Raw genomic sequence first — 16,189 nt, forward strand, 5'->3', positions numbered from 1 at the left:
GGACCAGTCGTGGCCGACTCTGGGGTTGCGGCGCTCATCTCGCTTTATTGGCCGAGGGAGCCGGCGTACAGCTTCCAGGTCATGTTGCCAGCATGACTAAGCTGCTTCTGGCGAACCAGAGCAGTGCACGGAAACGCCATTTACCTTCCCACCGGAGCGGTACCTATTTATCTACTTGCACTTTGCTTTCGAACTGCTAGGTTGGCAGGAGCAGGGACCGAGCAAAGGGAGCTCACCCTGTCACGGGGATTCGAACCGCCAACCTTCTGATCAGCAAGTCCTAGGCTCTGTGGTTTAACCCACAGCGCCACCCGTGTCCCTAAAAAGAATGGTAGTCTCCACTAAAAACCATCATCTCAATACAATCCCAGGTACCCCACCTTGGAGCAATGCTATCCCATGACTCGGGTCAAATCCACACCATACATTACTCTTCCCTGGATTATTATTTTTTAGGGAAGCAGTCTTTCCAATGTGTTGGGAATTGCTGCTTATTTGGGGGAAGTCATGTGTCATTCTGGGGTAGAAAGGATGGCAGCTAGCAATTGGAGGCCACTGTGAGGCTCTCCATTGCTACCCAATGATAGTTCCCCCAATTTTATTTTTCAGAAACCTGACAAAATGCCTTCTTTGATCAAAAGCTGCAAATGAGGCAGGGAGCAGGAATACGAGGCCCTTGCCTCTCCACACGAATTTTGCTCACTTTTTTATCAGTTTGCCTCAGTGGTTGATATGCATTCTTAAGCTGCCTTAAGAAGGCACAAATATTTTAAACCAGAATATAAACAGCCTTAAGATATTTTAAAGCAACCAAGAAACAGCCAAGAGCTGGTAAGACGATGCAGACCTTCGGAAGGCTGCTTTTCAACCCAGTTCTGATCTTTAATGGGATGGGATCGCCTCGCTTATTTTACCTATGTAAAAGGCCGAGTTTTGTTCCGTGGCAAAATCATCGATGTACGACAGCCCCAGGGGCATCACGGGAGCTTCACCGATTCCACGAAGAATATTCCCAGCAAGGACAAACAGCCACAGGTAGGAGCTCGTCGATTTTTCACAGCCTGCGGGCAAAGGATGGCACACAGCTTGGTGAACGAATCTGCTGTGCCCTATTCGTTTTCCCTTGCAGGGCTATTGGCAGCTTCGAAGGGTCAGGGGGGCAGAGATGCAAACTGTGGAGGTGGCACAGAGCAAAAGGTGGACTGCCACTGCCGTGCCATTGCACCAATGAAATCTAGAGCACCTGTCTCACAGAACTGTAGAGATGGAAGGGACCCCATGGGGCAATGCTGGAATCTCAGCTAAAGCATCCATGGCAAATGGCCACCCAACCTCTGCTTAAAAACATCCAAGGAAGGAGAGTCTATGGATCACAGCATCTGCTGTGGCTGCAGAAACTGATAACTCATAACTGCTGCCTCCCATGTTGTTTTTGCTGCCTTAGCAGCACCAAAGTGACCTCCCCTGGGCGCAAGCCTGGGCAGTGTGTATGCAGGTCCTGGGATGCCCAGATGACAAGACGCCCCTCTCGGCATCAGTGATGTAGCCCAAAGGAAAGCAGAGCAAGATGCTTGGCACCAGCTTGGCTGCAGGAGTTGCTGGAAGGAGGCGTCCAAGGTGCCATCCAACCAGCTTAGGGACTTTGGGTTTGCCTAGGGCAGGGGGCGGCAAGGCTTATTGGGCATGGGCTGGATCACTCCCGTGGAGATCCTCCATGGGCCAGACCAGCACAGTGCAATGCCCAAAATCACGTCTGCACATATCCGGGGCGCCAAAAATCGCTTCTGCATATGCCCAGATGGTGAAAATTGCAGGGGCGATTTTTGGCATCTGGGCATGCACAGAATTGATTTCTGGTGCCGCGGACATATGCAGACGTTATTTTTGGTGTCTGGGGACGCGCAGAAGCAATTTCCAGAGCCGTGGAAGAGAGTCCCCGCGCCACGCTGCACCAGTTTAGCACAGCGCATGGGGACTTGCCAAGCGAGTGGCTCGGTTTGGGGACAGCTCGTGGGCCAGTTAAATAGTCTCCGTGGGCCACTTCTGGCCCATGGGCCTTAGGTTGCCGACCTCTGTGTAGGGTTAGCCCCTTAGCCTAATGGGAAATGACTGGCTTGGGTGTCAAATGTGGCCCTCCAAGTGACTCTCCCCAAGCCACATCCCATTGCTGTCTCCCTTGTACCATCCATGGGTGTTTTTGCCTGTGTGGAATGTGTCCCTGAACTTTGATCACGCTACTTGCTTGCTTGGGTGAGGATACAGGTGTGTCTTGGTGTGCGTGTAGAAACTAGCCTACTGTACAGAGGTGCAACGAGCATTTGCTGTTCTGCCCTCTTTTGCCTCACCCACCCAATTGCATGCTTCTGCTTAGTGACCAAAGGCTGGGACAGCAGCAAGAACAACTACAGAAACAAAGTCAAAGAGACAAAGAAGAAGAAAAGTTGCTTGTACTATCACTATTCCATGAGCACTGAATGTGCGGAGTCTTCACTGAGCCTTTTGCTTTTGTTTCCCCCTGCAGATCTGTTTCCCGACTTTTTATTTTGGTTTTTTTATATTCCTGTAAACCTTGGAGTTCCCCATAAGTCTGCTTGTTCCCCAGTGACCTGGTTCTGGCTTAAATCCTGCCGGCTCTCAGCCATCTAAGTTTGCTGTTAGAAAAAAAGGAGCTCGCAAAGTGCACTGTGGACACTCGACCAGTTAAAGAGAATGACGATGGGAAACAGATTTTTCAGCTACAGATGTTCAACGCCAGCCAAACCTGGACGCTGAAAACTGAAAGCCTTGGTCCGGCAAGCAATATTGAAGAGGAGCAACTGTAATAGCAACTGTAGCAGCAGCGGAGGGCACAAATCGATTGTAACTGCTGGTCTGGATGATACCCAGCAGTCCCTTCCAAAGCTGCAATCCTGTATCCTGTGCAGGTAGGATGTATAAGAGGAAAGCTGGTAAACAGGTCTATCTAGTTCCTTTGCTAAGGGAATGGTCATGCTGTAGCTGTCCAGTTAAGTACCACAGTTTACATGTCCAAAGACATGTTGCCATAGAGACAAATGGGTGGGCCTTTCCTCACCTCACTTGGCTCAAGCCACGTCAATCCTGGGATGGAGAACAATAGGCCAAGTGGAGCTGTGTGAGTTTTGGCTGGTGCTGGAAGCTGGAGACCCAAAGTAGGGGCTTGGGGCTAACCAGATGAGGAAGCAAGATCAGTTAGGGTGTGAATGCTGTGAGCCCCTCCATACCATGCTTGGGTTGTATAGATGTGCAAATAAAGGCATATATCCCAAAGACACCCGCATTTCCATTGGCCTTCACCTGGGTAAGCACAGAAACCGCTGAAGTCTCTTGCTGCTCAGAGATCAATGTGCATTCAGCAATACATTTAAAGCACATTCAAAACACACACATTCAAAACCCCAAAGAATTCCGAGAACTGTAGTTTGTTAAGGGTGCTGGTAATTGTATTTTTAAAAAAATAATATTTATTAAAATTTCCAGAAAATGGTAATTGTAGCTCTGTGGGGGTAAACTACAGATTTTGAGGGGTTGGGAGGTGTTAGGTTTGAATGAATGGTGCATATGCAACCATCGTTTCATACAGGGGTAGTTCTCTTATTGGGAACATGGTTACAATAGAGACTGATATTAGAGGGTTGTTGCGAGAGAATATGAATTGTTCAGCCTGAAAAATCACAGTACCAATTGCTACATAAAGAGGTGTTGATGGCATAAGGCCATACAGCAACCTGCCCAAAAGGTGTCGGGGCATGAGAGAGACTATAAGTCTACATGATGAAATTATGTCCTTCATGTGCACACCAAGAGACTGGGACACAGCCCACCTCGGGAGCCACCAAAGTTTTGCTTACCAAGAGCACTTGCATTTTGAAAACTTTCCAAGTCGTCTATCACGTGGTGGGGAGGAATGGTTGTTGAGCAAGCCGACACACTCGCAGAAGAATTGGTCACAGAAACCGCAATGCTCTTGTAATTGTAACTTTAAAAAGAAGGAAGAAACAAATGCCGTGTGATGGAAACATGGAAGGGTTTAAAAATATTTGTTAATAACAACAATGATGATAATAATGATGATGATGATGATGATGATGATGATACTATTAATACCCTTTAATTTTGAGTGGTACATAGGAGCACAGGAGCTAACTTATATTGAGTTAAAGCATTGTATCCATCTAGCTCAGCAGGCAGGGTGTTCCTCCCAGCCCGACCCGGAAATGCCGCTGAAAATTGAACATGGTATCTTCTACATGTGAAGCAGATGGTCTACTACAACCCTATTGGCAGCTGCTTTGTGAGGCAATGAGACAATTGATGGTTGCTTCATGGCAAATGGTGCAATGTCATAAGAATGGTGCACTGCTCTTTTCCAAAAAGTTAGGAAATGTTATTTATTTAGTTATTTACTAATTTTATGTCCTGGTTTCCTTGCGGGAGCAGTGCCATCGCAACCAGACTTTGGGGCCTATGCCCATGACCTCACAACCAAGGCTTCTCGACAACAGCCCAAACGCTGCCATGCCCAATGGCTATCCTTGGTATTTGGTACGCCCAAACTTCTCCAGCAGAGCCCCAATGAAGTGCATGATATCCAAGCATCCCCTGCCAACAACACAGGGCCAAAACAAATGTCTGCACTGCCCAGCAGAAACTCTCTGAGGCTTCAGATATGGTTGACTCCACTCAGTCCAACATTGAGATGCTGAGAATTGATCTGCTGCTTAATTATAGTCCTTCCCTCTACAAAGCATTTACAACACTCTGGTCCTCTTTTTGATGCTCATCTGTCTTAGCCCATGGACCACTCTTCCTGGTGACAGGCATTTCCCTAAGAATGCTAATGTTGGTAACTGTTAATGCTTTACTTACCGCCCCATTATGAAGTGAGGCACAATTGACACAAATGATCCCAGGGACATGATGAGGCACCCAACCGCAATAACCTTTGGACGATGAACTTTCGGGCCCAGGTAACTCACCAAGATCAGCACCAATAAGTTTCCTACATCAGGAGAAGAGATGTGATGAATTCCAGGGGGCAGGGAGAGGCAGAAGGCCTTTCCACTGTGAAACTACAGTAGGTTACCTCTTGTGGGGGGGGGGGGACAGGTATACCTATCTCAAAGCTTCCATCGATCAGTCCGACCACAAACGATGGGATTTCAAATCTCCTCTCAATCTGAGTCATCACACTCTTCATGTAGCTTCCCGTAAATGCTTTGGAGAAGAAGGAAAATGACAGCGCCCCGAGGAATATCTGGGGGAAACACAAAGGAAAACGTGAGTTGACAAAGGAGCTATTTTCTCAAGATAGTATAACATCTCAACCACAGAGATAAAAACAGACAAGTCTCTGGCCTCAAGGAGCTTACAATTTAATATGTGGAAGGAAAATAGAGGGAGACAAGGCTAGGGACCATGCTTTTGAACCATCTGGAATTTTTTGGCCATTTGTTGCAGAGAAAGGGAGGTTTTTACCTTTAGCTTTGAAACAGGGAGACACGCTCTCTTCACCAGATGCGACCCATGGCTTTTGTCCAAGAATGGGGGGTTGTCTTTAGCTTGCTGCAGAACCATTTTTCCATCCATGACGCCGATCTTCTAGCTTGGGAACACAGACCTTTCTGTCTGGGGGGGAAATAGGAACAACAGCTATGTCATTTCCTTAGTGATAGCACTTCATGTATTGGACTGAGTCCCAACCTTCAGCATGGCTTCAGTTTAGGATGCAAAACAGAAGAACCAGCAATCTGGATTTGGATCTGAGCCTCCTCAGCTGTTTACACAGAGCAATGTCACATCAACAGGCTGCCTCTGTCAGAGGTCCTGGTAGTGTCAGCTTTATGCTTGCCTGAATAGAGAACACAGAGATGTGCAGCCACTTTTGGGTGGCTGGAAAGTAGCTTTCTGGACACAGGTAAGAGCTGTACCTGTTGTCTGTTTTTGCAATTGTTTGCTTTTTGGTTGCACACCCCTTCACCGTTTGCTCAAGCCCTGCTTCCCATTGGCAAGCAGACCCTGGAAGAATCCCCGGCACAAAAGGAATCTCGTTATTGACTGCTCGGTTTAATTGCCTGTCACCCTTAGGAGGTGAGACGCAAGGAAGGGGAAGATCTTCCAGGGTAGGAGACCGGGAGAAGAAAGGGAAGCTCCCAAGTGAAAGCTGTGAGGCTCCACCCCTTTCTGTGTGAGACGAGAGTTAAGACTTTGCATTTTCTTTTCTTTTCTCTTTTCTTTTCCTTTTTGTTTTTATTTAAATTAGTACAGTGGTACCTCGGTTTTCGAACATCTCGGAAATCGAATGTTTCGGTTTTTCAACGCCGAAAACCTGGAAGTTAATCCTTCCGTTTTTAAACATGCCCCAAAAGTCAAATGGCTTCCGCTGAGTGTTTCTCAATTTTCTCAATTAAATTTGCAGACTGCCCTTTGCGCCTCGGTTTTCGAACGTTGCAGAAGTCGAACCGTCTTCCAGAACGGATTACGTTCAAAAACTGAGGTACCACCATATTGAATTATGAAATAGCTTCCATAAAATTTTATGGGAAAGGGAGAACTGTTTGCCACCCTTAATTCCAACTAAATTTGTTTTGATTGCTCTCTCTCACCAAGTTTGCCTCCTGAGATATAAATGCAACTCTGGATAACTTTGTGGTACAGTAATTATTTTAACAGTACAGTATGGGACTGTTGATGTCCAGGTAATAGACTCGGCACATGCTGCCAGTGTACAGTGGACCCTCGGGTTACGTTACCTTCGGGTAAAGCGTGATCTCCTCCATGGAGAGCACGTGTTGCAGTGGGGGCCGCCAGGACACTCCAAAGTTGGGGGCAGGCTAATTGATCGTTGGCCACTGATGCGATTGGGGCTTCCCTTGTTGTTGGGAAGAAGTTAATGTTGCCATTTGTTGGCCAGAAATGCTAAAACTCCTTGCACGAGGCTAGGGCTTCCTCTTTTCGCCTGTGCATCGGATTGCCCGTCCCCCCCTCCCTAGAATTAGGGTTGTTCGCTTTGACCTTGCTATGCCTGTCATGGGGTCGTCAGCTCTTGGGGCAGGGGCCTGGTAGGAATTTTGTCCATCTGGCTGATTGGCTGGGGCCATTTGGTTTTTGCCTACTGCGTAGCAAATCGTCACAACTTGTAAGGTTGCGGTTAGGCATTGGTTTATGGTTCGGTTGGTTGAGGGGAAGTGGTTGAGTGCCTAACCTTGGTAGGTTGAGTGCCTGCCCCTCTAATGCTGCTGCTGCAAGGGATTCCGTTAAAGGAATTGGGGGCTAACTATTGCTTGTCCACTCCGCCAAGGGGGCTTGGGCCATAGCAATGAGCTCCTGGTTGCATTTGGGGTGAGGGCAGGTTCCCTGCTCCGCGTAACCCCCAAGTGTATTCCCCCATTCTGACTTTCGCATCGTGCGGAATGTCAGTCTGTCCCCCATGGTGGGGGCAGATAGTCACAACCAATGCCTAAGCAACCACTCACAAATTTGTATTTCAATAAAGTTGTGGCCAAAATTATGCCAAAAATCTTAAACAAAAAATTCTGTGTGATGTGTGAGTTATTGGGGTGGGCCTGAGGACCTCGGCACGCAACATAATCCTCGGGTTGCGCACGCGGCATACCTGGAAGTGTATACTTCTGGGTTTCGCCGCATGCGCAGAAGCGCTCTGCACACCGTGCATGTGCACAGAAGCACTCAATTGCGCCACACACATGTGCAGAAGGGTGCCTCCAGTTACGAAATTTTCAGGGTATGGCCAGGCTTTCGAAACAGATCCCGTTCGTAACTGGAGGTACCCCTGTACTCTCTTTTCTCTTCTGCCTTTGTATGTATGGTGTATTACATTAAAAAAAAGCCCTCATACCAATAGCTAAACGTCAAGGCTCAGTTCTGCATAGGATAGCATTAAAAATTGCCATTAAAGTATCCCACGGCAGCAAGTTCCCAAGATACCAACTGTTCTTTTTTGAGCTTGTGTCAGTTTCAGCTCTGGAGCTGGGGTTTATTTTGACCAGCTCCTGTTGCCAAGTAGCTCTCTTAAAAAAAACAACTATTTATAATTCTGCTTGTAGCCAAAAAAGGACTGACTTCACAGTTCTGTGCCTTCAAAATTCAGCCACGTCAGCATTTTGTATGCAAGAGTTTTAACCTTTTAAACAAACTTCAGTTGCAATGCAGAGCAAACACACTTTGGGTCCCTTTATCTCCTGCTGATGATTAACCAGCCAGGGAATCTGACCTCTTAAAATTTTTTAATTTTAAACATTTTGACCAGCCCTCCTTTTCTTCCCACTTCAATTCCTTCCTCCCCTTCTTTGAATGGCTTAACAGCACAATTGTCGCTGCATTTCAGCAGAGGGCAGGAATGCACCCGAATTCTGCTCAAGATAAAAAATTAAAAAATTGGCAAGGTTCAGATGCTTCACAGAACTCTTCAGCACTTCTGTTTCGTTAGATTTTTGTCCAGCCCTTCCTTCCAAAGGAACTCAGTATTTTTTAAAAAAATTAAACAAACTCTAAACATTTCAAAAGCAAACAAAATATTATCACAACTAAAAACACAAGCTACATCTAACAAATAGTAACAATTGACGCAAGATGTTATATGATGACTGCTGACTTGGATGGGTTTTTATTATTATTATTATTATTATTATTATTATTATTATTAGAAAAGCAGGATTCTTTATTTAGGAATCTGCTCCATATTGCACAGAAAATCTCTGAGAGGATTTGCAACACCCTAAAAAGAAAATCACAAAGAATACACAATGTACAAGCAAAAGAATCCACATGTTAAAGTCCCACAGATTACAATTAGATAAGTATCTCTTTAAACATAAATAGAAACCGAAGCAGAAAACATGTGGGGAATTACATAGACCAGAAATACAGAAATTCCAGAGAGAACCACTTCTACCTACTAATTATGCCAAGTATGTATTTATAGGGAGTAGTATTGCTCTCTCCTCTGCTGCTCTCGCTCTCAAATGAAGCTCAGGCTAAAAAGAAGGAAAAGGCTAGCTCTCCCCACCCCTGGACCTCCCTGCTCTCACCAGGGAACACCCACAGTCATTCCCGTAACAGCACCATGTGTGAAGTGCCCTGACCCTTGCAGCAACTCAGAAGGGCGATTTGCAGAGGGACTGTTTTATCTCTCCATGGGAGGGGACTGGGAGGGATTACATCGGCTCAGGATCATGATAACCAGGGCCTCCTCTACCATTAGCCAAAGTGAAGCGACCTGCCTTAAGCAGAAGATGCTGAGGAGTGCGGGTGGCAGCCCCCGCTACTGTTCTTCCTGAGTGCCCCCACCCCAAGATGTTCCTCTGTAGGAAAACAGAGGTGTGAATGTCATGTGGTCGGTCTGTTCTCTCCGTATAGTTAAAGCTATGGTTTTCCCAGTAGTGATGCATGGAAGTGAGAGCTGGACCATCAAGAAGGCTGATCGCCGAAGAATTGATGCTTTTGAATTCTGGCGCTGGAGGAGACTCTTGAGAGTCCCATGGACTGCAAGAAGATCAAACCTCTCCATTCTGAAGGAAATCAGCCCTGAGTGCTCACTGGAAGGACAGATCCGGAAGCTGAGGCTCCAATACTTTGGCCACCTCATGAGAAGAGAAGACTCCCTGGAAAAGACCCTGATGTTGGGAAAGATGGAGGGCACAAGGAGAAGGGGACAACAGAGGACGAGATGGTTGGACAGTGTTCTCAAAGCTACCAGCATGAGTTTGAACAAACTGCAGGAGGCAGTGGAAGACAGGAGTGCCTGGCGTGCTCTGGTCCATGCGGTCACGAAGAGTCGAACATGACTAAACGACTAAACAACAAAAAAACTAGCATTTTGCTTCAGGTGCGGTGCTTCAGGTGTATACTACAGCCTCAAAGGCTTTGCTGGATCAAAACAAATGTTTTTCTGCCTAAGCCAAGACCGCTTTCCACATGCAGGTTAGCCACTGCATTGTGAAATAGCTTGCGTGTGTGAATGGGATGACCCAAATGACCATTGCTAGGACTTGCATGTAGCCTCCTAAGCAGGCATGTTTCCATTCCACCATGTTCTCATTGCATTCAGCACCGTTTCCATTCCACTGCAGTTCGTCTTAGGCCAAAAACCTGCATTCTTAATCTCGCTGTCCACTATGGCAAAATGGCTCGATTTGTGCAAGTTACATTGTCTTTGTGTTATTGCACCCCTTTCAACACAATGCAAAGGAAGCACAATGCAGATCTGGGGTCGGGTTGGGGAACACAATCAACTCTGCAGACTGAAAGCAACACCACAGAAAATACTGTTCATATTCCCTGCACTGATTTCTGCTCTGGTAACAACAACAACAACAACAACAACAACAACAACAACTTATTTATACCCCGCCCATCAGGCTGGGTTTCCCCAGCCACTCTGGGCGGCTTCCAACAGAATATTAAAATACAATAACCTATTAAACATTAAAAGCTTCCCTAAACAGGGCTGCCTTCAGAGAGAATAAGCCAACATCTACTTCCCTTTCTATTTTCTTCAGAATTCTCTAACATGCCTTGTAAGTCATTCTTCCTCTTCGTCCAATTGTCAAGTTCTAAAAATCTCTATAAATATCATGAATGGTGTGGAGGGGGGGAAACAAGGAGGAACCTCTTGCACTTATAAAACTGCAGCTAAATGAGACAAAATGCCCTTCTAATCCAGTCTCCAATAATCAGTGGCATAGCGTGGGTTATCAGCACCCGGGGCAAGGCAAGTAATTTGCGCCCCCTAACCCATAGATTTGCGCCCCCTAACCCGTGGATTTCCCTAACCCCCAGATGTTGAGCCCGGTGCGGCCGGCCCCCCCTGCACCCCCCACGCTACGCCACTGCCAATAATGACCATCCAAATGCCTCTGGGGCTCCCACAAGGAGGGCACAAAGGCAAGTGTTATAATTTAGCTCTTTATGCTTGTTTTAAATATTTGTGTATTATTTGTGCATTTGTGTATTATTAATAATTGGTTTATGTCAACCACTTACAAGTTGGTTTGTTTGATCAATTAAGCAGTTTCTATTTTTTTCTCTAAATGAAGTGAGAGTTCCCATTGCTGCTCGCTTCCCCCTGTCAATAATATTATTTCCTTATTCTTATTTAGTGTCTTCTTTCTTTCTTTGGCGATCACTCATAGCCGAGTAAGATTGTCTTCCATAAACACATTTTTAACAATGAGTCCGTAAGTGACTGTGGAGGCCAATTCTGGATCCACACGTCCTTCCACAGTGGGGACATTGGTTTCTGGGTGGGAGTTGATCATGGTGTGGACTTGCCAAGTGTTCCTTCTTCCTCCTAGCACATTTCTCCCTTGTGTCCTGAGTTCGAGTGTCTTCAAAGCCCATGATACCTTTGGTAAAGGCTGTTCTCCAACTGGAGCGCTCGCAGGCCAGTGTTTCCCAGTTGTCAGTGTTTATACTACATTTCTTTAGATTTGCCTTGAGACAGTCTTTAAACCTCTTTTGTTGACCACCAGCATTACGCTTTCCATTTTTAAGTTGGGAATAGAGTAGTTGCTTTGGAAGACAATCATCAGGTATCCACACAACATGACCAGTCCAACGAAGTTGATGTTGAAGAATCATTGCTTTAACACTGGTGATCTTTGCCTCTTCCAGTACACTGATATTAGTTCACCTGTCTTCCCAAGTGATGTGTAAAATTTTTCAGAGACACTGTTGATGGAATCTTTCGAGGAGTTGGAGATGGCATTTATAAGTGGTCCATGTTTCACAAGCATATAGTAAGGTTGGCAGTACTACAGCTTTGTAAACAAGCATTTTGGTTTCCCTACGAATGTCCTGGTCCTCAAACACTCTGCACTTCAATCGGGAGAAAGCCGCACTCGCAGAGCTCAGGTGACACTGGATTTCAGCATCAATGTTGGTCCTTGTGGAAAGATAACTGCCTAGGTAGGAGAAGTGATTGACATTTTCCAACATTACACCACTGAGTTGGATTTGTGGTGCTGCAGAGGGGTTATTTTGTACTTATTGGTGCAGCACTTTGGTAAGAAAATAAGAAATAAGAAAACCCCTGCTGGATCAGGCCAGTGCTCCAATCTAGTCGAGCATCCTGTTTTCACAATAACAAACCAATTGCCTGTGGGAAGCCAGCAAGCAATACCCATACACAAGCAAGATTTGTATACCGCTTAATCAAATAATCATGTGAGTGCTTTACAAATGGTGACACATCTAGGTAACTCAACCCACGGTTCCTGAGATGGTGTCACAAGGGCCAAATGTAGCATTAGACCTTCCTCCTTGGATGCAGAGAAAGAAATTAAGCAGATAGTTGGTAGAGTATGAGACTCTTAAGTTCACGGCCATGGGTTCGAGTCCCATGTTGGGCAAAAGATTCCTGCATTGCAGGAGGTTGGACTACATGACCCTTGGGATCCCTTCCAACTCTGCAATTCTATGATTCTATAAAGTACCTATAACTTCCCCTAAACCTGCCTTCAAATCAAGAAGGAAACCACAGCAACCCTGGAGCCGGCATAATGAATATCTCTTCTGCCATTGCCCATGGTGAGGAAATCATTGCATGGAGGCTGGACTACTTGGGTGAACAAGGTTCTGCCCCACCAACTGCTGCCTCCCTTCTTACTTTCAGCAAGTCCAGGGATGGGGTCCTGCCCCCTGCAGATTGCCCTCTGCAGAACTCAGCAGGCAAGGAGGATGGAGACAAGACTAAAATCAGTTGGCTTCTCTTCTCGTTGGTTTTGGCTCCACCTACTGTTGGTCTTCCACCCTCCCAATGGACACCACTCCACACAATCCCTGGGAAGGGATAGGAGTTCAAAAGTCACTTTGTACTACAGTGGTACCTCGGGTTAAGTACTTAATTCGTTCCAGAGGTCCGTACTTAACCTGAAACTGTTCTTAACCTGAAGCACCACTTTAGCTAATGGGGCCTCCTGCTGCCGCCATGCCTCCAGAGCCTGATTTCTGTTCTTATCCTGAAGCAAAGTTCTTAACCTGAAGCACTATTTCTAGGTTAGTGGAGTGTGTAACCTGAAGCGTATGTAACCTGAAGCGTATGTAACCTAGGTACCACTGTATAAGAAACCCATCTTTTAGCCTAGCAGCACTTTGGAACTCACTGCCACTTGATAGTAGGCAGGAGCCTTCACTGTATTCTTTTTGGTGCCTGCTAAAAACTTTTTGGTTTAGACAAACCTATCTGGATGTTTACAATGCTGGTGTGTTTTTAGTTTATTGCTGGTTTTAATTCTTTGAATGTTCTAATTGTTTCAATTAATAATATTGCTCTATTCTTTTTGCTTTGAGGTTGGTTGGTTTTGCAATCTAGCGGGATACAAATCTCATGAAATCAATAAATAGGAAATAAAATACTGCTCTGCCCTACATCTGCCTGGCGCAAGGCTGGTTCAACCACCTTTGGTTTCCTTTCTCTCCTCCCCCCTTTGCTTTATGATTCCAAACTTTGGACTGCATGGTTTCATGCCCCTGATTTAGATGGGTTGTTTTTTTTTTAACTTACTCCAAAAAGTGGTAAACCAGAACCAATTAATTTGGTGGCCTTCCTACTCATTGTGCTGGACTCTGGACACCTGCCCCAAAGTCCTTACCTGATCATGCCAGTGCCCCAACAATCAGGTTCCAGGGTCATTCTGCCCCTGAATTTGGAGACTATCAGTCAATGAATAATCCTGCATGATTTAAAGGGGATTGGCCAACAGAACGCAGCCGGTTTTTCTCCTTCTTTTCTTCAAAACGTTGCCTATTTATTTTTCTCATTTTTGTGTGCATGCTCTCCCACCAAGAAGTGCAAACAGGTGCAAAATCTGAAGAATGATTCCATTCCGGATCTGCAGATTTGTGCATTTCAATCCACAGAATTGCAATTCCTCAGCACAGCCCTACTGGCAGGTCTCAGGGTCTCAGGTTCAAAGATAAGCCCCTACGTTTTGAATTGAACAGACTGGAAACCGGGGCAGTTCTAGTTTGCATCGATATTCATAACAAAGGAAGCTGCCTTATCCTGACTCAGACCATTGGTCCACCTAACTCAATATTGTCCACACTGACTGGCAGCATCTCTCCAGGGTTTCCAGCAAGGGACATTCCCAGTCATAGCTGGAGGTGTCAGGGATTGAATCTGGGATCTCCTGCATGCTCTCTCACTGAGCTACAGATCTTTCCCTCCAAAGAACATGGGGAAGCTCCCTTATACAGAGAACACCCAGCTCTATATAGCTTGCACTGACTGGCAGAGGGTCTCTGAGAACTCAACCTGGGACCTTCTCCATGCAAGGCAAGGGTTCTGCCCTTGCTGAGCAAGTAACATAAAAATAGGCATTTAAAAATAAGACAACAAACAGTGGCCGAGAGGCCTGATCAAGTCACAATTCATGAGCATGCTAAAAAAAGAGGCTTTTGGAGGACGGAAAGAACAACAGTCCCCTGTCCATTTAAAGCGAAGCTCAGTCAAGAGGTCATCATGCATTTGCTCAGCAACACATTCCTCAGAGCATTAAATGGAAGCGACAGAAAGAGCTGGGCAGAAGCAGAGAGAGAGAACTTACTTGGACCCCTGGTCAGTCAAGCAATGTTCCTTGTTGCTTCTGGAGCAAGGAGAAGAGAGCTCAACGTCACTGTCAGGGACCAGCCTCCTTTAAAAGGTGGAGACCAGCCCACCGTGTTGCAACACAACTGGCTTCCCAAATTCCCCTATAACCACCAACGCAAAGGCATTTTCTGTTGTTGTTGCTGCTGCTGCTTGCTCAAATGAACTGCAGATTATCTCACGGCTGCTAAGCTGGCAAGTTGCCCGCAAAGTTAGCAAGCCGAGCTATTCCAAAGAAACCACATGTTTTCAAGGTTTCCTGTCCTTTTTGAAAAAGGAAAGGAGAATAGAAGGCAGGGAAGGAGGGGTGGGATCCTGGAAGTTCTTCAGTCCTGAAGGCATCAGGTGGAAGAGAAGGTGGAACTGTTCCCTCTACAAAGACAGGTGATCGTCTCATGAAATCCACGGAGAATGGGTGTATTTGTCACCCTGGCTGGAGGCCAGAGCAGAAAAAAACGAGCAAACAAAATTTAAGTAGGCAGAAGTTTTTGCAGAAAGACTTACGTCTAGAGTTTTGGGAGCATATCGCACTGCTAGAGTACATTGCAAGCCAGAGGTCATGCGGTTTCAGGAGAGACACAAGCCTGCCTTGTTGCTCACATGAATCAATTGCGGCTTGTAAGATGAAGCTTGCTAAATTATATCTGAAGCAGAAACAAGGCACAGCCTTCTCTCCGGCGTGTTTTAACATGCTGTCCTTGTGACCCAATTGTGGCTTGCGAGATAACAGCTGAGGACCTCAAAGCAAGCTGTGCTGTTCAGCCGAACCCTATCAGAGAGAGAAGCAGGTGGAGAGAATGGAACCGTAGAATTGTAGAGTTAGAATTGACCCCAGCGGTCATCTAGCCCAACCCCCTGTAATGTGGGAATCGAAGGGTGGCGGCTGTGTGGCAGAACATCTGCTTGGCATGCAGAAGGTCTGCTGTTCATCCCCAGCAGAGTAGAGAAGGCCCTGTCTGAAACCTCTGAAGAGCCACTGCCAGTCAGTTTAAGACAATACAGTGGTACCTCAGGTTAAGAACTTAATTCATTCTGGAGGTCCGTTCTTAACCTGAAACTGTTCTTAACCTGAGGTACCACTTTAGCTAATGGGGCCTCCCGCTGCTGCCGCTGTGCGATTTGTGTTCTCATCCTGAAGCAAAGTTCTTAACCTGAGGTACTATTTCTGGGTTAGTGGAGTCTGTAACCTGAAGCATCTGTAACCTGAAGTGTCTGTAACACGAGGTACCACTGTACTGAGATTCCTGCATTGCCAGGGGTTGGACTAGATGAACCTCAGGGGTCTATGAGGTACAGGGATCTGTGATGTGACAATTGCCTACGTCCCTATGCATATTTTATTAAACCACTTTAGAGAACACAGCTGTTCCCATTCCCAATAATTTTGGGGAAGAGCTGTAGTTCAGGGATATTAACTTAATACAGTGGTACCTCGGGTTACATACGCTTCAGGTTACATACGCTTCAATTTACAGACTCCACTAACCCAGAAATAGTGCTTCAGGTCAAGAACTTTGCTTCAGGATGAGAACAGAAATCGTGCTCCGGCGGCGCAGCGGC

At 46.2% G+C, this 16,189-nt stretch overlaps 1 protein-coding gene across 2 annotated transcripts in view; it reads right to left on the bottom strand.

Moving 5' to 3' along the window:
* LOC309378607 (solute carrier organic anion transporter family member 1C1-like) overlaps nucleotides 1-15,107 on the bottom strand; it is a 37,021-nt gene extending 21,914 nt beyond the window's left edge. The window contains exons 1-6 of one of the 2 annotated variants that reach the window (XM_081926983.1): nucleotides 14,589-15,107; nucleotides 5,497-5,642; nucleotides 5,134-5,275; nucleotides 4,888-5,020; nucleotides 3,870-3,997; nucleotides 915-1,061 (exon numbers count right to left, since the gene is read on the bottom strand). In XM_081926983.1, coding sequence (XP_081783109.1) covers nucleotides 915-1,061; nucleotides 3,870-3,997; nucleotides 4,888-5,020; nucleotides 5,134-5,275; nucleotides 5,497-5,607 — 661 coding nt within the window. In that variant the 5' untranslated portion in view covers nucleotides 5,608-5,642; nucleotides 14,589-15,107. Of the gene's footprint in view, nucleotides 1-914; nucleotides 1,062-3,869; nucleotides 3,998-4,887; nucleotides 5,021-5,133; nucleotides 5,276-5,496; nucleotides 5,647-14,588 lie in introns of both variants that reach the window. The other variant, XM_081926984.1, reaches the window with a different exon arrangement.
* Between the last annotated feature and the right edge of the window lie 1,082 nt (nucleotides 15,108-16,189).

Source organism: Podarcis melisellensis, assembly GCF_964234715.1.
Source record: "Podarcis melisellensis genome assembly, chromosome: 10".
Lineage (NCBI taxonomy): Eukaryota > Metazoa > Chordata > Lepidosauria > Squamata > Lacertidae > Podarcis > Podarcis melisellensis.